The sequence below is a fragment of the Rhamphochromis sp. 'chilingali' genome, assembly GCF_963969265.1.
Source record: "Rhamphochromis sp. 'chilingali' genome assembly, chromosome: 11".
In the NCBI taxonomy this organism is placed as follows: domain Eukaryota; kingdom Metazoa; phylum Chordata; class Actinopteri; order Cichliformes; family Cichlidae; genus Rhamphochromis; species Rhamphochromis sp. 'chilingali'.
Genome location: NC_137938.1, coordinates 6,823,362 through 6,837,013, shown reverse-complemented (window position 1 = coordinate 6,837,013; position 13,652 = coordinate 6,823,362). Strand labels below are relative to the sequence as shown.

At 43.6% G+C, this 13,652-nt stretch overlaps 1 protein-coding gene across 3 annotated transcripts in view; it reads left to right on the top strand.

The window, feature by feature from the left end:
• LOC308405059 (low-density lipoprotein receptor class A domain-containing protein 4-like) overlaps positions 1 to 13,652 on the top strand; it is a 285,430-nt gene that overhangs the window by 234,087 nt on the left and 37,691 nt on the right. The window contains exon 1 of one of the 3 annotated variants that reach the window (XM_080895463.1): positions 8,454 to 8,853. The exons of 1 other annotated variant lie outside the window; for it this stretch is intronic. In XM_080895463.1, the coding sequence (XP_080751589.1) occupies positions 8,760 to 8,853 (94 nt within the window). In that variant the 5' untranslated portion in view covers positions 8,454 to 8,759. Of the gene's footprint in view, positions 1 to 8,453; positions 8,854 to 9,589; positions 9,708 to 13,652 lie in introns of those variants that run through there. One more of the 3 variants, XM_080895464.1, reaches the window with a different exon arrangement.

Below are 13,652 nucleotides of genomic sequence, written 5' to 3'. Positions count from 1 at the left end.
CTATTCCTCTCGCTCAGCTGTGTCGCGTCCTTTCCCCAGCGGCATCGTGGTGTTGCGTCTGCGCTTGCCTTGCCGAGCTGTGTGCCAGTTGAGGATTGGCATTAAAGCCAGACATGAGCTCATCGGCCCAGCTGGGCAGACAGCCCATTACAATGCTCAGCAGAGCCCTACCGCAGGGGTGAAAAGAGCTCAATACCTGCTGATTATCTACTCTTCCTCTCTGTCTGTGCCTCTATGTCCCTCCCTCACTCACTCACTGGCTTTTGCTTTCACTTTGTTTCTTCTTTTTTTTGTTGGCACCTCTCTGCTTTTTTTTTCTCTGTTATTCCTCGACTTTTTCCTTTTTCTTACCTTTTTCTTCTACTGTCCATTATTTTTTTTATCTTCCCTTTATTCGTTTTTTCTTTTATATTCCCACTTTCTTTTATTTTCTCTTCCCTGTTTTTCCCTCTTCTTTTCTCTCTTCCTGTGTTTTATCTCTTTTTCTCCTCATACATTTTCTTCTTCTATGCTTTCCTTTTATCTTGCCTTGTCTTTTCCTCCTGTCCTCCTTTTGCTCACCTTCTCTTCTTTTTTCTTCTTCTCATCTTCTCTTCATTCATCCCTTTACTCTCAGTATCCTCCACCTCAGGCTCTGTCTCTCTCTTCGTGAACTGTTTTATTCACACACACACACACACACACACACACACACACACACACACACACACACACACACACACACACACACACACACACACACACACACACACACACACACACTCTGCATATTTCTGTCTGCTCTGTCATCCCCCTTTCTCTTCTTCTAGCTATCTGTCTCTGACACACACATGCATAACTTTTCACTGAGAGCTGTGGTGTCATTGCAGTGGAGCCTGCGGCAGTAAGAGAGGTAGGGAGGGGTATTCTTTTCAAATGACAGGGGTGTAAGTGAGGTGTGTGCATTTGTGTGTGTGTGTGTGTGTGTGTGTGTGTGTGTGTGTGTGTGTGTGTGTGTGTGTGTGTGTGTGTGTGTGTGTGTGAAAATGACAGGGGTGGGAAGCCAGACAGCTGGTGCACCTGTGTGGACAGGATATGACACGGCACTGCAGCCAGACAAGGGCAGGAAGCTGCAAATATGATGTGGCACGCCAGACGTTTTTATTGAACGCAACTCTCTACTCTGCAATCTGACTGTCTGGAGTGGCCTTTCTGTTACTTAGCGCTCCGCTGAAGATGCCGAGCTACAGTCGGTGCCTAAGCAAACACTCTCTCTCTCTTTCTCTCCCCCTTTCTCTCCTCCCTCGCTCTCCAGCGTTGTCAGCTGGTGAGATGCATTGCGGTTAATTAATGAATCCCATTCAGCCTTGTTATTAAGGCTGAGTCATATCCATCTTTTGTTCTGACATTTGGAAAGGCATTCAGTAATACCCACTCCACACAGAAGTCACGGGGTGTTTCGAGTTATTAGTCTGACTGAAAATGTTATGTTATAGTCAAAATGGATCCTTCGTCATGCGCAAATACTTTCATCACACGAGTCCCACGATTGAGGCTTTTTTGGGATAAACAGGCATTAGTGATGCAGGCAAGAAACTGCTCTTCTTCTTCCTCTGTGCTGTGTTCATTTGCAGTGTCGCAGGTTATCCCATACGGTTCACAGCCCGTCAGTTTCTGCTCTTTCTCTGATTTTTGGGGGCAGTTCTGTGGCCACATGGATGAATATTTCATTCAGTTATTTGCTTCCACTGTATTAACCATTTTTGCTGTTTTGGGAATGATTTCCGCCTCCTATTTATTTGTTTATTTGGTCAGTATTCCAAAAACGAAAGGTATTTTGTCACTTGTGCAGTCCAGTCACCTTCTCAAAGAAGGAAGACGTATTTCTTTTGTTCTGCATGCAACTCCATCCACCTGTTTGCATGTCAATTTTCAACTGGAAAACTTGTGTGTTAAAAAATGTTTTTAACATCCTAAAAAGATTCATTTTAACCCAAAATCGAGTTTAGCGTTAGTTCCCGAAGGGTATGAGCTCACTGATCAACAGATTCATTGCATATGCAAGCTGCTTTGAAACCCACCTCTACCTCAAAATCTCCTTTTATGCCTTTTCTGACTGTTTTGATTTGATTGGCTGTTTTATTTTGAACATGCAAAAAAAATAATTGTAAACAGAAAAAAGTATTAGAAAATAAAGAAAGTTGCCATGGATAACTCTGTATAGCACACAATTTACTTGCTCGAAAAGGAAACGGATAAAGTTTACACTTGCAACAAATCAGTGTTCACTGAGATATAATGAGACTGTATATATTTATAACTGTATCCAAGGCTACACACACTTAGATAGTACACATTGCAAAACAACAAACTACATTTTTTCACTAACGAATACCTCCTATGATTAACATCCTGCACCTTGTGAAAATGATCTCCTTTTATTTGTTTTTAAACTGAGTTATGATTGGACATTCTTTTAATTCCACCCTTAAACTTTTCCACACACATAAACACATGTGATGTTTTTATGCCCATGAAACCCTTTGAACCTCTACACGCCAACAAACAAACCTCGTATGTATATGATAGTAGTGCATTAGTTGGCATTTTCTACCTAAATGTTAGTATTTATGTTACATTTGGATGGAAACTACTACTACTTTCACACCTGTAATTTTACCCAGTGATTCAGATAACTGACAAGATGATAAAAGATGCATTAGTGCTTTTATGCCCCGGTCCTTTAAAGAATCATGCTGAAAACAAACCAAGAGGTGATCACATATGGACAGACAGGTCAGTTTTGGTGTGCTGGCAGTTTTGGAGATATTTTGGAGATCTTTTAATAAACATGCCTCGCGCCTCTGTCAGTGCGCCCCAGGGCAGCTGTGGCTACAACGTAGCTTGCCATTGCCAGTGTGTGAATGTGTGTGTGAATGGGTGAATGACTGAATGTAGTTTAAAGCGCTTTGGGGTCCTTAGGGACTGAGTAAAGCGCTATACAAATGCAGGCCATTTACCATTTAACATACAAATGTACCTGATGAAAATAGGTAAAAGTACACAAGCGTAATCAGGAACATACAAAAAAAAATACAAAAAGTAAACCTTTTTCAGCAGAAAAATAGCCTTGTGTGACTGTAATATTATGATTATCATTACATGAGCATGAATACAGAAGTGAGCTTCCTTGTATATGGCCTTTCCTTTATTGACCTTAAAGGAGCAAAAGATTCCTAATTAGCCCAATTACCTGATTAGTTCACATCTTCAAACGTCTTTCTTTGTCAGTCAGTGATTAAAGTAAATTCAATGAAAATGTAAATCATAACATTTAAGAAGTTGAGTGTTGATTACTTTCGCTTAAAAATCCCTTAATTATGTTAGTCAACAAATCAATAAATGATTTATTTCTGCTCTGTTGGAGTATACTTTAGAGATTTAAAGGGTCCTGAATATCCTGAAGGGATACTTTAAGCCAGGGGTGGGCAACTCCAGGCCTCGAGGGCCGGTGTCCCTGCAGGTTTTAGATGTGTCCTTGAGCCAACACAGCTGATTTAAATGGCTAAATTAGCTCCTCAACATGTCCTGTGAGATCTAAAACCTGCAGGACACCCGCCCTCGAGGCCTGGAATTGCCCACCCCTGCTTTAAGCAGTCATATAGAAGCAACTACCTGTTTGCTGTGTTTTCAGCAGAAAATGATGTCCCACTTGTTGTATGCAGCACACTGTTCTATAAAATATTACGTTTTATATACCTGTTTTTACTGTGATTTTTGATTAGAATTTAACCAGAAATAAAAGAGTTGATTCAAAACACAAAATGAGTGCAAATTCAGAGGTGTCGGCATAGTTTTCTGTATAAAAAGTCCTTCTCATACAGGAAAAAATACTGTGTTTAGTGTAAAGTATAACTGTGATTTGCCCTTTAAACAGCTCACTGTGAGAACTTTAATCTGTCTTTAAAAAAATGAGCCGTAGAAACGGACTCTTTTATTTTTCTCTGTGTCCTCCTCTCTGCTCCCTCGTGCCATCTGATGAAGACGAGGCATAATTGATTCAAAGCTTAAACCTTTGCCTGGGAGACAGCTTTGATTTCAGAAGTAATGGAGCGACAGAGAGGAGACACGAGAAGGACTGAAGCAGACACCAGGGAAGGAAAGCAACTTTTTCCACTCCGTGTTTGGGATGCTGGATGGAAACAGGCCTCTTTCTGAGATGAGCCACAAGATGGCGCTATAAAGTAGCTTGCAGCTCAGCACCACACTGGCTGGGATGGAGAAGTTGCCCTTGTTGGGATGGGGCTACCCTCAACTGAGGCCTTTGCTGTGCTGCTTTTTCCCCACTACTGGCCCGACCGCATCACTGATGCACTCATGGTGTCCTCACAAACAGCTCATGTAAACTCTGAGTCATCCGTGGCATCTTTTATACTGTTACTGCTACTGTCTTACTGTCATCTGTCAGCTGTCTTTTTATCTGGAAAGTCACGGGGAAGTGACAGGTGGGAAATGGTCCGTGTATCCAAACATACATATGCACAAGACGGGCATCCCGTGGCTAAAGATGGACCTGTTGCCATCCGAAGTGTGGGTTTTGTGCAGACACACGGTGGTGGTGTTTCCTCTCCTGTCCATGCTGCATTAAAAAGTGTGCATTGTCAGATCTTTAAAGGGCCGTCACGTTAACGCGTGGCACTTCGATTCACAAAACAGCAGCAACAGTAACACTAACACTGCAGTGAACTCCTGAGTAAGCATGTGTGAGCAGGAAAGCCCGCACTCCCAAAGTTCCAAAAATAGATCCACGTGCACGTGCCGAGCATGATAAACCTATCAACCTAAAGTTAGGATTCCTCAAATACACGATGAGACAGACGTTTCCCGAGAGACCCACAGAGAGAGCGCCTGTGTGTGTGTGTGCAGACTATAGGCGGGTGGGGGTGGAGTGGGGGGCTGGTAGACACGAGTGCATTTGGTATTCAGCCGTGCCTAGTATTTATCTGTCTGCTGGCTGTCTGGTCTGGTCTGGCCTGTTAGTGGTGTCACCCTGCGTGCTCCCCAGGGGACTAAATTGACGCTCCAGACAGACTGTGCATGTGTGCGCTTGCATTTTTGTGGTTGTGGTGGTGGATTGGATGCGGGTTGCAAGAGGGTGAATCGATGTGTGTCTGTCTGTGGATGAGAGCTTGTCTGGGATGTGTGTGCATGGCTGTGACCTCAGATCAAGACATAAAAACAAATTGTAAAAAATGGTCTTTAGTGCATCGATATCGTTGCTTTACCTGACAACACAGCAGTGCCTCAATTTGTTGCCTCAATTTGTTGCTTCAATACAATTATGACAGCTGCCAGGCGTTTGTAAATTGTTTCAGGGTCACGCAGTCTGTTCTCTTCCAAAGGTGTCAGTCCACTCGTAGAGGAGTGTAGAAGCCGCTGTCAAGGAAAATATTTTTGCATGATTGGATATAGAACTTGGCTAGTGATGCGGCACTTAATGCAGAACATCTGTCGGAGGTCTTTGCTTTCCCCATTTACTTATTTTCCTTCACAGAGGTCCATTTCGTTTTATTGCCTTCGGTTACTGATGTCTTCAGAGTGAAAACGGTCAAACCGCACCCCCTCTGAGCAGGCATTTCTCATTTTTCACTCCCAGCACACACAATATGTGATGCGATTTTCTGCCATGGCATTTCTATGATTTGCTGCAGAAGTGGTGTGCAAGAGAGCAGGCCTGTGATCAGAAGAGCCATTCCTATATTATTCCCTCTTTGCTCTATTTTCTTGGAATGCCACCTGGAAGAGCTTCATTCGTCCAGTAAAATGGTCCGTGGACCATAATGAGGCCATGCAGTTGGTAAAAGGCTGTAAGCCTGGCCCGCTCATTACTCCAATCATCATCTCTGGTCTTTCATATAATTACTTGTTGCCAGTTCGTGCTTTCCATGTGCACAGACTGATGAGGTTCCATTTATACTAGAGCAGGTCACACGTCCATCTGCTACATTTATTTTTTTCCCCACATAAATGGCAACTTTGAGGACTGAAAATGAAGCTAATGTCCAAGTAGTAAAAATTGCAGTTCCTTTAACATCCACTTGAGGCTGTATCCAAAAGTGAGTCAGTCCCCATAGACTTTTGTGTTAAAATGCCCAAAGTCATCCATCAAAATGACTTTGTACTGGGATGGTGTGGAGACCAGTGTTGCCATTCTGATGGACAGGTATGCCAACAAAAGTATTGGTAGCTGGAAGCTGTTTGCTCGGTTTCAACTACACTAATTCAAGTCACTGAATTAGACCACCTGATTGTTTTTGTGCTGTTGGTACCTTTTGGAATTATCTGACCAATAATAAAAATAAATAGCATGCTCTGCGGTACAAGCCAACCAAAACTCAGTTTTGCTGATTGAAGTTCTCTTATTTTATTGCAGTTACTTGATTGTCAGACATTTACACATGTTCATAATGGGCATGAGGTCATGGTAACTTTAGGTGTTTCTGGAGAGGAATGATTGTAAAGCATACATATTTAATGACTTTAAAGAACAAGTATTGGGTGCACAAGTTTGTGTAAATTGGAGAAAATCCAAAATAAATTCAGATTCAAAACACCACTAATATTTGGTTAAACAGTAACTTGCATCTTGACCAGATGCTTTTGGTTTGCCATCAACAAACTTCTGGCATAATTCTGGCTGGATATTTGACCACTGGATGGTTTCCTGGCACAGACCTGGCACTCGTATAGTCCAAATAAACAAGCCTAATGCCTTCTAGAGAAAAGTATTATGGAAAGACAAAACAAAGAGCTATTTGTTCACATTGAATAGATGTATGTTTTATGTTTGGAGGATTATAGGTGAGGCTTTCAAACTTAAAAACACTGTACCAACTGTCAAGCATGGTAGTGGCACCATCATACTCAGTGGCGTTTTTGCTGTCAGTGATACTGGTAGAAGTAGTAGAAACATTCTTCCACTTCACCTCAAATCAACAGCTACACAGCTGAAATTTAGGCATAATTGGACGTTAAATCAAGAGAAACATACATGAAAACTGGTTTTGGAATGGATAAAGCATCACCTCAACTAAATATGTGTCTGTGCTTTACAGGCACATGATTTATAGATGCAGCTTGCTAACCAAGTTTGCTAATCTTACTGACATGGCACTCTGACATGGCAGTGACCAATGTGGGAAGCCCAGAAATCTTTAATACACAGCTTATGGTTCCAAACAGCAATAGGATGGGGGGGGAAGTGACTTCAGGACTACTAGATCAAGAGTTCCTACAACACTTATAGCAAAATATAGCAGAATACACAAATGTGTTTCCTTGTAGAGCAGATCTTTTAATAATAAATAATTTTAAAAAAATCCAATGTGAATTCTCTTGCACAGCCTCAATGATGTGTTCAAAATAAAGTATACTTTATATCCTTTATAGTATATTAGAGTATCCTTTATAGTATTTTTAGATTCACCTGCAAATTCAGGAATCTAATATGACCAGCTAAGAGACTATTAACCTACTACTTGTTTTATCCTCTGCACAAATAAAGTCAAAAACTTGCAAGCTCTATGATGACCTTGCTTGGTCCCTGAACCTTAGCTTGGGAACCTCCTGGACTAGAGTGGCATTCAGAGCCCCTCTCAGATTTGAGCAGCTCGGTTTATTTATAGATCCTGTATGTGTGTGTTTGTGTTTGTGTGTTGGATGAAATGGCTGCACTGTTGGTTAGATTAAGCAGGGATGTGCTGGGGGCGGGGGTTTGCCTCTCTGCTGCACATGTGGCCCTGAACCACAAGACTAGCTTGGGGGGGTCACCTCAAGGTTAGCCCCTTTAAAGAGCCGACTATATTGGCTGTGGCCGGCCATAACAAGGGAGTGAAACTCGAAGCGCTTCCCCCACCCTCCCCAAATAACACACCAGACCTACCAGGTCCAGCCCTCCTCTCTCCCCCCAACTCCTTTCTCTTACAGCCATTGTCAACCACGACCCGTCTGCTAGATTTCTAAGTCAGGTCAGCCACCCCTTTCAGTCTCACCAATGTGCGGCCTGCCCCCTGCAACCCAGACACGCGTGCACACTACCATAAAGTACAGCCGCTGTCCCATCCTCTGCCCATTGCTGCCTTCAAGTGCTCCTCTTACAATTCATTGTCATATTAAAATGTGGGAATGTGAATGCATTTGATGGTCATTAATTAGAAGATTTGTTGGATTTAGTGTCAATTTTACATACAGGGTGTGGGACTACGTTTATTTTGTTGCTTTTTCCCCCTAGCTGGCTAAAGTCAGGGTAGTGATATTTCTTAGCGCTCCTGAAGGCAGCGGCTCCTCCCTCCCCTACCCCCCACCACCCCGTCGCTGTCCCTCCCCTGAAGCTCTCTGATAGGCCGCTGCGGCATTCTGTCAGTTTACGGGCGTGGCTTGAGGACGCCGTGTCTGCCGAGCTGTAGTAGGGTAAAGACAGCTGCTCTCAGCGACGGAGGAAGGAACGGAAAAAGCCGTACAATGCATTAGCCACAGGCAATGGCTCGTCCCCAGCTCTCCCAGTGATTCTCTCACCGAGCCGCTCCGAGAGAATTATGGCGTGAGAAAAGCCGTGGGATAATTAAAGCGAAACTGTCGGGAGTTACTTGTAGCGGCAGACTCTGCTGCTGCTGCTGCCTGGAAGTTTTTCGTTGTTTTCCCGTCGGGGGGCCCCGACGCTGGCGGCGGCGGCGGCGGCGGCGGCTCTCTCCCCGGAGCGGTGTTCCGGTCTGCCCAGCCCCATGCAAAACCTAACGGCTCCTGGCGGCCCCGGCAACTCCAATGTCACCTGCTCCTGCAACTGCACCGCTTCCCAGCCACAGGGAATGGAGATATGTGAGTAACATTAGCTGCTCCTCTTACGAGTTCTCCTGACCTTAAAAACCTACCGACAGACAGACTTTAGTGCCTAATCCGTTTTATGTGCACTCTCCAGTGTGGCAACAGAAGCACAACAAATCAGACTTAGTCTTCATCCAACACGGTTAAACAGTTCTGCTATTAACTCGCTGTGGGCCGCTCTAAATACCTTAGAGGAAACCGATAATTCTTCTGTATGGACTTTCAGCATGTCTGCGCTGTCCAGCAGAAAGTTTATGGTGACCTCATAGCACTTAGTGGTATTTATAACCTCCTTTTATTGTCTGTATTTGACTTAAAGTGTGTCTCTACCACACCGTGTGGACTTTTTAGTGCTTATGTCAGGCGTTGGCGTACGTTTAAGCTCTTAGGTGCCCATTACTATTAATCGGTTACACTGTAATACTCAACAGTTAGCTTATTAAGAAATATCAATATGTGTGTACTTCCAGCTTAGTACTAAAAAAGCTTTTAATAATCTACTGCGTTTTCCAGAAGTAGTATTTTTTTCTCACTTGAAGTTTGTTTTACAGTGGCACTGTATGACCCTATAGGGCTGCCTGGCTGTGCAAATGCTCTCGGAGCTCACCACAGAGGGTTAAATAGTTTGCCTGTCAGCACAGACAGGAAACGCTTGAATGGTATGTTATGTCTGTCTGCCTTCTGAGCGGCCCAAAGAGAAACTATCATTATCAGCTCTGCTCTAATGCTGCTGCCTGCTAGATCCACTGCAGATGTTCCTCTTTATGACTGAGCATTCAGGAAAAAAGCAAAAAAAAAAAGCACAGCAGGCAGACATGTAGAGACACCAGAGGACAGCCAGACGCACAGTGAGTGTATCCATGCAGTGTGACAGGTCTACAGACAGACAGAGGAAGACAAATAAACAGGAGACGGGCACATAGCAGACAAGGCGGGTAGATTCACAACCAGGCAGCCAGGCAAGTACCGACAGAGATATAAACAGAGATGCGGGAGAGCCAGACAGGCAGATATATTGACAGACAGACACGCAGACAAGCTACAGACGTACGGACAGAAGGACAGACAGAGTTACACTGATGTGTAATTTCCACTGGGGTCGAGGCCAGGGCCGGGCAACATGAGGTGAACACAGGATATTAGATTCAGATTTGGCAGCAGAGTGTGGTTGTGCTGACGCCACATTGCAACCAAGAAGTAAGTGTGTGTGTGCGCGCCTGTGCGCTTATCTGGCAGACGGACTGGTGTTCCTCCATTTGTTTTTCTGTGGCATCATGGTACTGCTAGCCAGGAAAAGCACATAGTCAGGCATGAAGTGGTGCACGCACAGATCGACTGGTACAGCACGGAGCCTAATTAGATAATCCAGGAGGACTGTCTCAGACTGAGCAGTGCAGCAAGAGGAGGGAAAAAGTGGAATGGTTGCTCTGATTGACACTTGCAAAGTATTAAACTAGCAAACAAACTGCATTGTGGGTTCACACAACTTTGAATAAATGCTAGCCTGGTATTTTCAGTGCATTTCTTCTCGTCTTAATGTCTCACTAGTCGGAGGGAGCTCCATTCACAAGTTGTTTGAAATAGCTGTGTTCTACTGTAGTGGCCGTCTGGTTTGAAAAGAGCTCTTGTTTGTCGGCTGTGTTGTCATGCAGACTCGGCAAGGCTGAATAATGCAGCTCATGCTTTGATGATTTCTCTGGCTGCAGAAAAGAGCTACAGTCTGCCTCTTTTCTTTTTTTTCCTCTCTCTCCCCTTTTTTATAAAGCGGAGCAGGCGTCTCACTGGTGTGTTTCCTCTTTCATTCAGACGAGGAGGAAAATTGAAAGGGACTTGGAACATAGAGGGATCACAGCGCAGACAGTGTGTCATGGCCAGGAACCGAACCTCAGCCTACACTGGGATTCACATGTAGGATTTGAAAGGCAGAGACCTCTTAACAAGTGTTAGTCTCCTAGCTGTTGCTGTGCTTGGATTCATTGTGTGGTGCATTTATCTCATATAGTAGGCATGGTATTTTAAAGTTCTGTTTTCACACAGCAGCACCAGTCATTGCGCATCCTTTAGCTTTAACCTACAGTTAGCTGCCCGGCTAAAGAGGCTGAGCGATAAAAGCTTTAACTGGATAGTGGCTCACCTTTTCTTTTGAAGGTGTCGTCCCTGCAAACATGTGTTCGGCAAACATATTACACTCTTAAGTCATTTAATCAGATATTGTCTCTTATTGCTATTATCAGGGGAAATACTATATGTCAGCTGCCTTAGATCATTCTACTTGAACCTAGTGCAAACCGTGTTTCTACAAAACCTTGGGAAATGTCTCAATAGTAATGCAGTGGTTGGTTCTGTAATCTGGATTGAAAATGGTTAAATCAGGAAAACTGATTAGAAAAGTAAGATTGTATTTTGGGACAAGGCTGCAGATCAGCTGCTGCATAATGGCATCATTAGGGGTGCAACGATACACAAAATTCACGGTTCGGTTCAATACTTTCGATATTTTTTCGATACAAAAAAATGTTCATGCCTTTTTAATTTGTCATTTATTAAAATTATAAATATATTTTAACTCAAAAGAACAGTTTTTAAATTTAATGTTGCTGAAACAACAAAATAATAAAAATAAATAAATAAATCTGATCGAGAAATCACTCATCTTTGGAAAAGAGAGTTTATTACAGAGAAATGTCTCTTTCCAAAATAAAAGCTATACTATATGCTTCTTCTGGGCTATATTCTCAGCAGCATATTAAACATATCAGGTCCCCATAAGGAGAATCATGTGCTAATGACTCGGGTAAAGTTTGTAGCATGCGTGCTTGTTGTTTTTGTCTGCTTCCACTTGTCTTTGCACTAGGATGATGTCGGAGTAAATGTGCAGTCATATTCATTGTGTTCCCACTAGTGCTGTCAGCGTTAATCTCGTTAAAATGACATTAACGCCATAACGCAGCAAATCTCCGTTAACGAGTTACCGCGGATCGCCCCGTGCGTGGGGCTGGACGGCGTCAACACGTTAACAAGCTCACTGCGCTAACGCACTAGTTCCCACCAATTGAGCATTGCGTGGCACATCCAACATACTGTTTTACTTTTGTCCATGACGCACTTACCATCAGGGTCATACTTCACATGAAACCCAAAATAGTTCCAAACGCCAGATCTGAATGAGGGTGGGGGAGGTTCAATTTCGGGTAGCGTTGAGGCAGTTGCCATGTTGCAACGAGCTTAGCTTCTGTCTTGCTAGCTTGCGCTGCGCTCAGTGGATCTGCACTCGACAGTGCAGCCTAGGCAGATCAGTCGAACGCAGATCCACTGAGCGCTCAACACAGACAGCATCGTCAGAAGAAAAGTTGATAAAATAAATAAAACATTTTGTATCGTTTGATACATATGCGTACCGAACCAAAAGCACTGTATCGAACAGTTCAATATTGATACGAGTATTGTTGCACCCCTAGCATCATTCAATTAGGTAAGAGTCAGACGCAAGCATGATAATGAGTTGACCGAGTAACATGGCAGACGCCACAATACAACCAGTTGTAGCTTCCTTGTTTTTCCAAACCTGAGTGATGTCATTGGTTGAGGAGATGCCGGGGACCAATAGATGATTGTGAGCCTGTACCTAACAGTCTTTCTTATGTTTGGACTGAAAAAGCAATTGCGTCGCAATTATCGATCCTTTAGCCTGGCTTATACAGTACACAGTAACTATATTGCGACCAAATGTGTCGAAAATAAAACTCAAAATACAAAATACAAACCCTTGTGTAGAATATTCCTAGAATCATCCTCCTGGTTCTTAAGAAGCACGCACAAACACACATCTGTCTCTGGGGAATGTCCTGGTCCCTGTATCGGAGACTTAAGTGACCGTCTGCGCTGTGTGTATGTAACAGTTAGCCTGCAGCGGGGGCAAGCCAGCCAGACGGATGTAAATGGCCTGATCTGTAATCCTGTGTGTGAGTGGTGTTAGTGTGTAGGTGGCAGCGGGGTCATCTGTCAACTACCTCAGGCCAAACACGCACACGGCTACTTGTTGACTCTCCCTCAAACGCACACGCAAAAATGTACACATGGGCACACGCACGCACACATTTACAGATGTATACACACAGACACGCACACAGACAGGCACTCTCAGGCTCAGCCAATATTTACCCTGCAGTCTGCAGCCAGACAGCCAATCCAATCTCTCACTAAGCTCTTTGTTGTGTGTTTGGGGTTAGGGTTTTTTTGTTTTATGGGGGGGTTTGTTTGTAGAGGTGTTTTTGATTTGGAATTAGTTTATTTTTTTTATTTTTTATTTTTTTAGGCATGTTATTAATGAATTCTAACATAGAAAGTCAGGGACCTTGGGGAGGGGAGTGGCGAGGACAACCAAACAACAGCATTTAAAAAAAAAAAAAAAGACCCCCCCCCACAAACAGATTTATTTTGCGATCACTGCTCTTGTAATTAATTTCACAGGGAATTTCTGCACTTGGTAAGTGTCTCTCAATGGGGACTTATTTAGTCTGCCACCTCTCCTGAGCTGAGGGGTGTAGCAGTAGAACAGCAGTGCTCAACTTGCAGGCGTTAAGAAAGAGCTCCTTGTCTTTTGGTACAGAGCTGGTGACGAGGGGTCCCCAGACCCAGTTTCTACACCACAGAGCTGATCTCCAGACACACCAGCAGACCTGAGAGTAACATTAGCTCACCTTCGGGCAAAGCCGCTGTGAAAATGTAAAGACGTTTGATGTAGGTTTGACCAATTGCTTGAGCATTAGTCAAAATTTATATATTTATATGTC